Here is a 12,193-nt window from a genome sequence, read left to right as displayed (position 1 = left end):
ATCACCAGACATGATAAATGATGTTGATTTTCCATGGTTTTGGTTTTCCACTCCAATTACCATTGTCAAATATCCAAATTTCAGATACACAAAACCAATTCACGATCTTTCCTGAAAATAATCATCGAACAAATTATCAATAGCTATTATTTATTACATATGAAAACGAAATTTAGAGGACCTTCATTCATAGCCTTCCTAATGATATTCAGAACTTACAGTACTCGTAGTACTACGCAACTCTGAGGAAAAACTCATAGAAAGGCCACTTTAATCTCTTCGGGAGCCGAGTGAGGATTTTATGGGTCTAGCACCTCCTCAGCATTAATAAAAATATAGATTACCTACTTTTATTGTAATCAAAAGAAACTTTGACATTGCCTACCTGGAAACCTTGACAACGATTTGAAGTATCAAGTAAGGACCATTGCATGAGGCCGGGTAGTGCATTAAATTGTTTAATACCCTGAATCAAGAACGAAAATGAGCAGGCCCAACGGAACAGAAAAGGTAGATAAATTTCGAATAGGGTGGAACATGATACTTATTTTTCTGATATTACTTACAATCTGTGTAGATACTTTTCTAGATTATCCATAGCCAAGCTGGCCACTTAATTTCACAATAATTATGCAAATTTGTGTCCAATACTATTTTTTCATGTTGCCTACCTTATTGTTTCTACTATTTCCGCCGCGCCATCATGTTTCTCCTGAAAAAAGAAACAAACGGTTAACATCCATACATAGAAACGTATTATTCAAACAAAAATTGGATATTATGTCGATGAATTGGTTTAAAAGTGCGATAGAGAAATGTATCATTAATCAATCCCCAGGAAGTAGAACTACAGAGTTTTTGAACCAAGAAATTGAGAAGATTTTTCAGTAAATTATAGTTATATTCATTTCAATCTTCTAAATTAATATTCAAACTTATATTCACACTACAAATGGTATTTTAAACTAATTTATAGTACTTGTACTACCATGGAAAAACTAAATATTGAAGGTAATTTTTGAGCTTAGAGTCAATTGCTGTTACAGGCAATTTACTTAGAATGCAGGAATGTATTCTAGCCTACATTGATTACAGGAGTCATTTAACATCTGAGCATTAAATAGATGATGCTGAAGATGTGTTATAGAAGTTTGAAAAATATCACTTGTTCAATTAATATTATAAAATAATTTAAGTTGACCTAAAATATTATGTGGCCTAATTAAGACAAAAACAAACACAATAAGAAGAAAAATTTTGAGAATATTAATCAAAACATTAAGAATACTGAGCCACGCTACTTAACAATATAGAAACATCAAAAATTTCCTTCAACAAGTTTTGATGACGTATGTCCCACTTATGCTCTCATATTTTAGATAACCTACTGGCATTCGCTATTCCTATAATAAATTATCTAGCACTGGTGAGATAATTCACTACTTAAAACAGTTTAGCTTTGTTTCAAAATTATCTCACACGACGATAAGAACACTGTGGTTAAATATTTTTTGACTAGGAGGAGCATATCTGAACTTATAGACAGCAGTTATCTAATTATTTCTTCTAGAACTACAAGGTCAAAAAGTTTTCTACATATTGCACTATTACACTGATAAAAATTGTACAGGCGGAAATCGACTGACTATTTATTTGTTACCAGGCGCCGAGTAGTTACAATTTTAAATTTATATACGACTTCACAATAAAGATAATCAATTGAATTTAGTCTTTGGAATAATACACACATGATACTCACAAAGCTGTAACCTATACTGTTTTGCAACTATTTTTTTTTTTAGAGTAGGCTTAACAAAATTATGAACTATTTGAAAGCAAGGATAGTGAACACAGTTACCCAAGTTATTTAATATTTCAACTTGACTAATTTTATTATCTGAAGATAGACCATTATTATACAATAATGTAAAAAGATTTAAGAACAGTCAATATTACAAAAAATATCAAGTTATAATTATAATGAGCTTTGCTTTTAAAATATTAAAATTGTTTTTTGGTCCTGCAAAGTTATTTTGTCCTGAGGCCGCCTTCAGGAAAACCGTCCGAAAGCTACTGTGTGCGAAGGCATAATTACAGTGTAAACGAATTTATGGGTGATAATTTGATTTTTTATTGAGAGCGTGAGCACTGGATCACTGCCATCTGAACTGTTACAGTTTTTTTTCATGTGTTTTGTACGTGTTTTGATTGTTTGACGCCATCGATCCCACAATTGTGGGTAATGGATGAAGCTGAAGGTATTTCTTTAATATGTGAATATGTCCTACTTTGGTGATAATAATGTACAATATTTTATTCTATGTTTGGTTTTGAAACATTTAAATTTAAAAATCTACTTTGTGAAGTGAATAACTTCAAGACTTAACCTATTTCAGACTATGTGTAACCGTATCTAAATTTAGGAGATAATATCCTACTTTAGATATAATAATATACAATATTTTATTCTATGATTGGTTTTGAAACATTTAAAGGTGTAAGTGCACGTCCAGTGCCAACATACCTATTATCTAATTTTTGGTTTTGATCGATTTAGTATGTTATTTTGAGCACAAAATCACACAAATTAAACGGCGCTCACGATTGTTTTTTAAATAAACGAAGTTCAAAGTAGCACAATTTTACATGCATTTAACCTATGAGTAGCAGCCATTTTGATAATTGAAATCATCAAATTATGATATTCCTAATCTGAGTTTTCCTAACCCAAAGCTTTTCCTAACCTAAGCTTTCCTAACATAAAGCTTTTCCTAACCTAAAGCTTTTCCTAACCTACAGCTTTTCCTAACCTTAGCTACTTATGGTTGCTACTTATAGGTTAAGTTCTGCTACTTTGAACTTAGTTTATTTTAAAAACAATAGTGAGCGCCGTTTAATTTTTGTGATTTTGTGCTCAAAATAACATACTAAATCGATCCCAACCAAAAATTTGATGACAGGTGTTTAGGCACTGGACGTGCACTTTAGCGCATTTAAATTTAAAAATCTACTTTGTGAAGTGAATAACTTCAAGATTTAACCTATTTCAGACTATGTGTAACCGTATCTAAATTTAGGAGAGGAATAGCACAAGGTTACCTTATTTTTTTCTCTCCCTATCATTTTGATGATGTACTTATTGTATGAATCAATACAGTATAAAAATATGCATATAAGAGGTCCTGCTTTAAGGTGACAAAAACATTCGATTAACAAGTGGATTTGTCTACTTTATATTATACCAGCTGACAGCTGACCACTTGTCATAATATAAGGTATTCATTATCCTAACTTAGCCTACTCAAGGAAAATAATACAGCCTACACTAACTATAGGCTATGGGTAATATAGTTACTGTATTTAGGAGGTCATGCTGTAATGCAGCCTAGCTTTTTAAAATAAGACAAATAACCTAATTTAATCTAAAAAGTTGAAGACAGTTGAGGATACGAATATACAAAGCTTCATATGAATACCTACATGTCTTGAAAACCTAGAAAAATGATATTTTAAGAATCTATAATAATTTGTTTCTCAAGAACTCAAAAATCGTTTGAGAATAATGCTTGCTTTATGTAAACATAATTTTTGCATCTAATTTTATGAATATATTAGGTACGGTATATAACACTAGTTTTGGGCTTTAAATCTGTTGTTACAGTAAAGAAATACTAATATAGTGCAGCAGTAAAAAGCCTAAATATTAATGAAATAATAAATAATCCAGTAAACTTACATGTTACATGTATAACAAGTAGATAGCAAATTTAACAAACCGTACCACAAATTTAACCACAAAGCCAAGTTGCTTTTCTCCTGCTTCAAAATAAAATGTTTTGTATAAACTTAACAAAATTTAATTTAAATTTTAGTGCATTTCTTCCAACTTGAAACAGTATTTAGTAAAGTTAGTTAATAGCTTATCAGAATATGTATGTCTTATGACTCTTGTTTAAAGGTTAGTTCACCAGAATTTTCTACACTGTACAGTATTATAAATCATACTAGTATTTAAATAAAATAAAAATTTAAGTACCCAATTATTTAGTCACGACATGTTTCTGCTATCCTAATGCTATTATCAAGTGATTGGAAATCACTTCATATTTTATATTCACTCTATTTTTATTTATATTCAAAAATAGCCCTAAAGAAAAAAAGACTATCATACTATAGTAAGGTCCACGTTATAATGTTAGTGGATAAAGATAGGAGAACAGCGTTGCCGTTTGTCTGCCTTGATTAATATTATATTTATACATTGTCAAAAACAGTTTTGGCATCGTTGCGGAGCTAGAAAAGGATAGTACTAACTGCTTTGTCGAATGATAGACAAGGATAACAACATCAAAGTTTATCAAATATTGTCATTATAACGTGGACCTCACTATAGTAGTACTACACAAATATAGCCTAATTATTTACTGACTGAATACAGGTTTGTCACGTGGTTGGAAGACCATGAACAAAAAGCTCAACGTAATCATAATAAATACAGTAGTTATCTACAGTAAAATGAATTTGAGACAAAAAACGTTACTAGATAAAATGTTTGAATTCAGCTTGAAATGTGCTCATTTTATAATAGTTGATGCTAGCCAAATTCAAAGAGATCATCAACTTACGGTTATTATCTCGATTTATTCTAACTTTCATAATTGATCTGTAAATAAAATATATTTGGTCTAACAGGTGGTTAACAATAATTATTAGGAACCATAACCTGAGCGAAATTAAAAATAATTGTTTCATTGGAATTTGAAGTTACTTACTGCTCCCCTTCCAGAAGTCAAGGGCCATTGATAAACAACAGCCTCGGCTCCAACTGGACTGTGTAGAACCAATTCCTGCGCCATTCCTCGCAATTATTAAAAAAACTAAACACTTCGATTCATCACAAATTCATTATTCACTTCACCTAAAAGCAAAACACTTGTGTCATTGATGAATTTCAACGACGCGAACCAAACGAACGCTCACACCAGCACACGCCATGATGGAAACAGAGAAACTGTACAAACTGACAATGCAAAATGGCAGTGGCTTGTCGGCTCGGCAGCAGCACCTGTCTACAATGAGCTGCGCGCGCAACAATCTGGTGCTTTTACTGGATTCAAAATCAAAAACTGGACTATTTATTTTTCAGCTAAATCAAACAATAACACGTAAACACGATAAAATAATTTTAAAAGGTGAAAACTACATTTAAAATACCAACATTTTACAATTATCATAAGAATAACTCTCTGTTAGAGAATAAAAAAGCATGATTATTATGAATGCCATTGTTATACCCACCTGCCATGTGGTCTAGTCTAGTGGAGTGTCCAATCCATTATTTTTTTAGCCTACTGACAAAAAGTAGTAGACTTGGTTGACAATAATAATTTCTAAACAATAGAAATTGGAATACAACTACGTTGATAATGATTCATGATTATATAAGATGAAAATCAATAAAAATTATATATTTTTAAGCATAGGCTCAATCACGGCTCAATCACCAGCTTGTAATATATGAATATGGCAATCTCGTTTACTGAGATATATTGGAAATAAATTCTTATTTTTTCTGAGGATGATAAGAGATAAGTGGACCTACAAATGGGTTTCGGCAATCTAATGGTATTTCAAGTTTCAATAAAATTATATGACCCCATCCATAACTATATAGAATACTAGTAGTTCTGTGTGAACAGTGGACCTCACGCAGTATTCTCATCCACAAGTACCTGATTGAAACTATAGCAAACTATATATGGAAATACAGCAATAGACTGGCTTCTCCACACATCTGTATAAATCACTAACATGTCAGCTGATGTATGATGAATAATTGTATAGTCTGATTTTACTTTCCTTGCCCTATTACCATAGGTAAGGAAAGTATTGCTTTCCAAAAAAATTTAAGGTACCCTAATTTCATGTTTTCTATACGTTTCATTACTTTCCTTGCCCTATTACCATAGGTAAGGAAAGTATTGCTTTCCGAAAAAAATTGAAGTACCCAAATTTCTATACGTTTCAAGGTCCCCTGAGTCCAAAAAAAGTGTTTTTTTGGGTATTGGTATGTATGTGTGTATGTGCGTCTGTGTACACGATATTTCATCTCCCAATTAACGGAATGACTTGAAATTTGGAACTTGAGGTCCTTACACTATAAGGATCCGACACGAACATTTTCGATGAAATGCAATTCAAGATGGCGGCTAAAATGGCGAAAATGTTGTCAAAAACAGGGTTTTTCGCGATTTTCTCGAAAACGGCTCCAACGATTTTGATCAAATCCATACCTAGAAAAGTCATTGATAAGCTCTATCAACTGCCACAAGTCTCATATCTGTAAAAATTTAAGGAGCACTGCACCATCTATGCAAAGTTTGGTTTTAGATTCTCAATTATCAGGCTTTATAGATACAATTTAAACAAAAAAATTCGAGTGGAAAAGATTGAGCATAAAAATCGCTACAATTAATGTTCAGTAGCATTTTCACCTAAAATTGAAAATAAGCTCGTAATTCGAGAAAATAAGATTAGTCAATTGCAAACTGTTGGCAACTGTTGATTCAACTGTTCATTCACTATGAAGAGATAGCAGATCTCGTGTACATCTAGCGTTATTGTCCTGTCACCAGCTGGCTAAGATCTTAGAAAAGTAGACTTGAGATGCGCGGGAACACTAGCATCAGTTGATACAATTTCATAACGGCAAGGAAAGTTGGGTGAGTGCCAGATTTTTTACTCTAATATTGGCGTATGAAGGAGGCTCCTCTTTCCTTTTATATTATCCTTGAAATGCAAAATTTCAAAAAACCTTGTATATACGTCGACGCGCAATTAAAAAAGGAACATACCTGTCAAATTTAATGAAAATCTATTACCGCGTTTCGCCTTAAATGCGCAACATATAAACATTCAAACATGTAAACATTAAGAGAAATGCCAAACCGTCGACTTGAATCTTAGACCTCACTTCGCTCGGTCAATAATACTAGTAGTTCTGTGAACAGTAGACCTCACGCAGTATTCTCATCCACAAGTACCTGATTGAAACTATAGACCTTATGGAAATACAGCAATAGACTGGCTTCTCCACACATCTGTGTAATCACGTGTCAGCTGATTTATGATGAATACCGGTAATAATAAATTATTCTAGGATAATTAATTCAATTCAATTCAATTTATTTCACCAAAACACAAAAACTTTACAAAGATGTGACAATCAGAAAAAAACAATAATTATTATTCTAAATATCTATAGCCTATCATCTATCTGTAAAATATGGCTGGAGGTGAAGAACTACTGGCATAAGTGAAACACTTGTTCGCCAGTAGGAGTAGAGACTTACCGTAACTGTTTCTAAATCTTAAGCTAATAATTTAAAATGGAATATTTTTTATTCAAACAATGGTAAGTATATTTAAAATAAATGCTATTAATTGTGAATTAATCCAGACAATAATTAATAGTTTTAAAAGCTGAAAAAAACTCATAAAATATTAAGATGGAAATAATAGTTGTGAAGTATCCAGTTTTTTATATTTATTGGTACAAACTTAATAGGTACACCGATGAGCTCGTTCGGGATGCAGTTTACAATCTTTGGAGCGATGTATACCAGCTGCTTACGAATAACCGTTAAATTCGAATCATAAGTAACATATATCTATGTAGATTGTATCTTGTTCTATGAGTTACATTGATTCTTGAAAATGAGCTTCTATGTTTATTGAAATATTTAAATATGCTAAGCACATAGAGTTGACGGATTGACATGACTCTCAATTCACTGAATGCAATTTTTGAGGGGAACAATATGGGTTTTATTTAATATGGTTTTTATGATCATTTTCTGTATAATGAATAGTGGCAACAAAAGAGTGTCATAAGTACCACCCCAAACCGCCAAGCCATAATTTAATAGAGATTGTACAATTGCAAAATAAAGCATTCTCAACTTTGATAAATCAAGTATCGACCTCAACTTATAAAAATTATAGGAGACAAACCTTAGTTTATGGCATAGGTATTCAATATGCCTTCTCCACTTGAATCCCTCCTCGATTATTAAACCCAAATATTTTATTTGACTAGTCCTTTCAATCTCAGGACATCTACATGGAGCATCGTCTAATAAATTACAATTTAAATGCAATTTAAGTGTACAATTTGTCTCTTCATGTCCAGAGATATTTCTTGAAAAGGTGATATATTTTGTTTTTTTAATATTTAAGCTTAGGGAGTTAACATCTAACCATTTCTTCAGAGTGGAGATGCCTCTGGAGGCGGCTCCATAGACTCTCTGCCAGGTGCTCTCTCCAAACAACAGCACAGTATCGTCAGCAAATGAGAATACCACACCTCCATTCAGGTCTAATCTGAGTATCTCATTTACATAAAGAAGCAATAAGATTGGTGATAAGACTGTTCCCTGAGGAAGACCATAACCGGAGAGAGGCAGATCACTCACACAGTCATCAAGTGTAAGAATTTGTGATCTATGTGCAAGGTAGCTATGGAACAATCTCAGAGTTGTACCTCTGATTCCTGCTCGATCCAGTTTATTTAGTAGTTGGTTGTGAGCCACAGTATCGAAAGCCTTGGCTAGATCAAGGAAAACCGCAAGAGTTTTCTTTCCCTTATTTAACAAATCTGCCACAGAATTTGAGAAATGGATTAGAGCATCATCAGTACATTTATTTTTGAAATCCAAATTGGTGGTCTTCTATTATCCCATGTAAGTCAAAGAATTCAATAATTTGAAATTTTATCACTTTCTCCATTATTTTCGTTAATGAACTAAGCAAACTGATTGGTCTATAGTTCTCAGTGAGTTTTTTATCACCTGATTTGAATAGAGGTTTGATTTTGGCGACCTTGAACAATTGTGGAAAAACTCCTTCGCGAAAACATTTATTTATAATTGATGTGAAAGGATAGGCAATGAAATCGGCTACTATTTTTAAAGTTTTACTATTTATACCATCAATACCTGGACATGTATTATTTTTCAGACTGAGTATGGCATTTTTTATTTGAATTTCATTTACCGGTTGCAAGACAAAAGAGTCGGTCAATCTCGAGTTATTTTTCTTATATTTGAATTCATAAGCGGACTGGCTGGTATATTTAGGTATCCTATCAGCATAAGTTTTACCAACATTTACAAAGTATTTATTTAATTCATGTGCATTTAATTTTATTTCATTTTCTTTCCTTTTCCTATCTAGTAGTTCATTTATGTAAGACCATATTTTTTTGCATTATTCCCACATTCGTTAATTTTAGTTTTATTGTAATCATTCTTTGTACGATTTATAAGATTATTCAGTAGGTTCCTATATGTCCTGAATTTATTTTTCAAGTTAGTATTGAAAGGTTCCTTTTTTAGTTGCTTGGCAATTTTATCTCTTTCATTAATAGACTCTATCAAGCCCAGCGTGATCCATGGTTTCAGTGGTTTTTTCTTATGATTAATTTTTTTTTATATTTAGAAATATGTATATAATTTGTAAGAGTATTAACAAACCTCTCAACCATAGAATCAACAGAATCATCATTGTTCAGAAATTCCCATTTTTCGTGCAGTATAGGTATGATTTAAGTTTATTAAAATCAATCATAGTAATTATATTTGTCTGTGTGACGGGAGTGTGAGGCAATTTACTGTTTAGATTTATATGAAGAGTGGTAGCAAAATGATCAGTGATATTTAATTTAAAGACATTAGCTATTTTTGGTTCGATAGAATGTGTAGAATTCTTGAAGAATATATGATCAATTAAAGATTGGCTATTATCCACTTTTCTAGTCGGAATATTTATTAAAGAATTAAAACCATTTCCATTCATAACATTCAGATACTGGAATGTACAGCGATCAGTGCTCAAAATATCGATATTAATATCACCTGCAAAAACTACATTACGATTATTCGGAAGAGATTCAAGATAGTTATTCAACACTCGGATAAAATTATCTGTGTTGCTGTTCGGAGACCTATAGACTGCGATAACTTGTATTATCAAATCATTACCCAGTTCAACAATAACACTCAGCGCGTTAGCTTCTATCAACTCACAATCTAAAACTGTGAATTATATTTTTGTTAATATACATGCAAAGACTATCGCATTTATTAAGTTTACTGGGCTGGTTTAGCAAATTGTAGCCATCTATATAAAAATTAATAGGCTTATCGCCAGAATACCAAGTTTCAGTTAGAATTATTATATCGAATGACACTTTGAAATTATTAAGACACACTATGAATTCATTAAAGTTCTTATAAATACTACGAATGTTCATTTGAAAAATGTTCATATAGTTAACTGGACTTGTTTCTTTATCAGTGAGTAAATCATAATTCACATCTTCAATTTCTCCCGTCTTAAAAACGTCATCACTCAGAATGTTACATAACTCGTTGAAAGAGTTCATACTAAATAAAAAATCTTATTCTAAAAGCTCCGGAGAAGTCCCATTCAACCCGGTCCTCTGAAGACTATTCGTTTTTCCGAGTTACCGTACATCGCCATTACCAATTTCGAGAAGATCATTCACGGTCCGAATTCTTAGTGCTCTAGTATTTTCCTGTTTCCGTATGTAAACCTTTCCATCTCTTGACCATGCAAATTTGAAATTCTTCTTCTTAGTGAACTGTTTTGTCTCGTATAGGAGTTTCTTATAGTAGGGAGATACATTTTCATTCAAGTAAACTGGTTTATCAGGGAGATTTCTATTTATGTTGATGGTTCGAAGATTAGCTTTAGGGTCGTTTTTAGATTTTTTCAATTCCTCACGAAAAACTTTATAACACTTCATCCAATTATTCTTTGTTTCTCTAGTGCGAAATGATACAATTAAAGAAGGAATTTCTTTATTTCCTGCTGGAAGTCGATGAGCTGATTTTTACTCTAATATTGGTCAGTATGAAGGAGGCTCCTTTTTCCTTTCATATTATCCTTGAAATGCAAAATTTCCAAAAACCTTGTATATACGTCGCGCAATTAAAAAAGGAACATACCTGTCAAATTTCATGAAAATCTATTACTGCGTTTCGACGTAAATGCGCAACATATAAACATTCAAACATTAAGAAAAATGCCAAACCGTCGACTTGAATCTTAGACCTCACTTCGCTCGGTCAATTACCTATGATATTATTCTATACCGTACCAATGATAAAATTACAATAACAAAAAAATTGAATTACCTACTCACAGCATGTTCCAACATTAGCCTAATGTAATTTTCAAGTGAATAAATTAATCTTGAAACATTAATGGTATATTAATCTTGAAACATGTTGGGAGTAAAAATTTTAAAAAAGAGGGTACTTGGATTTTTTATTTCTTGATAGATAACCTTCATATAACCTACTATAGAGACAAATGATCAAAGTAATCAATTAAACAGTTTAACAGTATTTTTACTTTATAATGTCATTTTATGAGGTATACCTTTTCTGTGGGGGAGGTTTTGAGCCATACTGCACTTATTTGAAGCGATGGGGAAGAGTTGGCCCAAAACCAATCTTAGGGGTGTCCAAAAAAACGGTTTGTTATTGGGCGTGGGGAGTAGGGGTACCTATTTAGTTACCCCTGATTCAATTTTTCTATGTTAGCCTTAGTTACTATCTACCAAGATTCAGCAAAATCTTTGTATACGGACTTGAATATTTTCACTTGATAACTTACATTGACATGTAATAATAAATAATATTGTAGACCTACAGTATATCCTTTTTAATGGGAGACTAAAACATCTCGCAAAATAACCAAGCTTTATAGCCTTTTCTGTAGTTCAATTACCCTCAGGATTTAGTGCAAGTGATTTTGTTAATTTTCCTATAATAGCAGGCCTAGGACGCGTAAACAAAAAGCAATGATGCTGAATGTGTGAATGTGTACGGTATGGCTATACTGTAGTAATATATAGAGGCAGCAGTTTAAAATTTATTTTAGTTTACCTGTATTTATGCACAATATTCATATATGTTATTAGAGTTACGGTACTTGGATACCGTTTTATAATTTAGTCATTGGCTGTTGTTTGATGATGAGAATTATGCATTATTAATAATAATTCACATATAATTAGTATCAACACTTATAGGCCCGGTTGCACAAAAGCCAGCTGAATTTTAACCGTGATTAAATGCTCCGATAACCAATCAAAGAAGCCTTC

The 12,193-nt window shown here is 32.1% G+C and overlaps 1 protein-coding gene across 4 annotated transcripts in view; it reads right to left on the bottom strand.

Annotated features, from left to right (window-relative positions):
- Nucleotides 1-5,034, bottom strand: part of LOC111046533 (histone-lysine N-methyltransferase, H3 lysine-79 specific) — an 85,895-nt gene extending 80,861 nt beyond the window's left edge. For 3 of the 4 annotated variants that reach the window (XM_039420814.1, XM_039420815.1, XM_039420817.1), the window contains exons 1-2: nucleotides 4,773-5,034; nucleotides 672-712 (exon numbers count right to left, since the gene is read on the bottom strand). In XM_039420814.1, the coding sequence (XP_039276748.1) occupies nucleotides 672-712; nucleotides 4,773-4,856 (125 nt within the window). In that variant the 5' untranslated portion in view covers nucleotides 4,857-5,034. The remainder of the gene's footprint in view (nucleotides 1-671; nucleotides 713-4,772) is intronic. The other variant, XM_039420813.1, reaches the window with a different exon arrangement.
- Nucleotides 5,035-12,193: the final 7,159 nt, after the last annotated feature.

This window comes from Nilaparvata lugens, chromosome 2, assembly GCF_014356525.2.
Source record: "Nilaparvata lugens isolate BPH chromosome 2, ASM1435652v1, whole genome shotgun sequence".
Taxonomy (NCBI): domain Eukaryota; kingdom Metazoa; phylum Arthropoda; class Insecta; order Hemiptera; family Delphacidae; genus Nilaparvata; species Nilaparvata lugens.
This window is presented reverse-complemented; position numbering and strand designations above follow the sequence as displayed.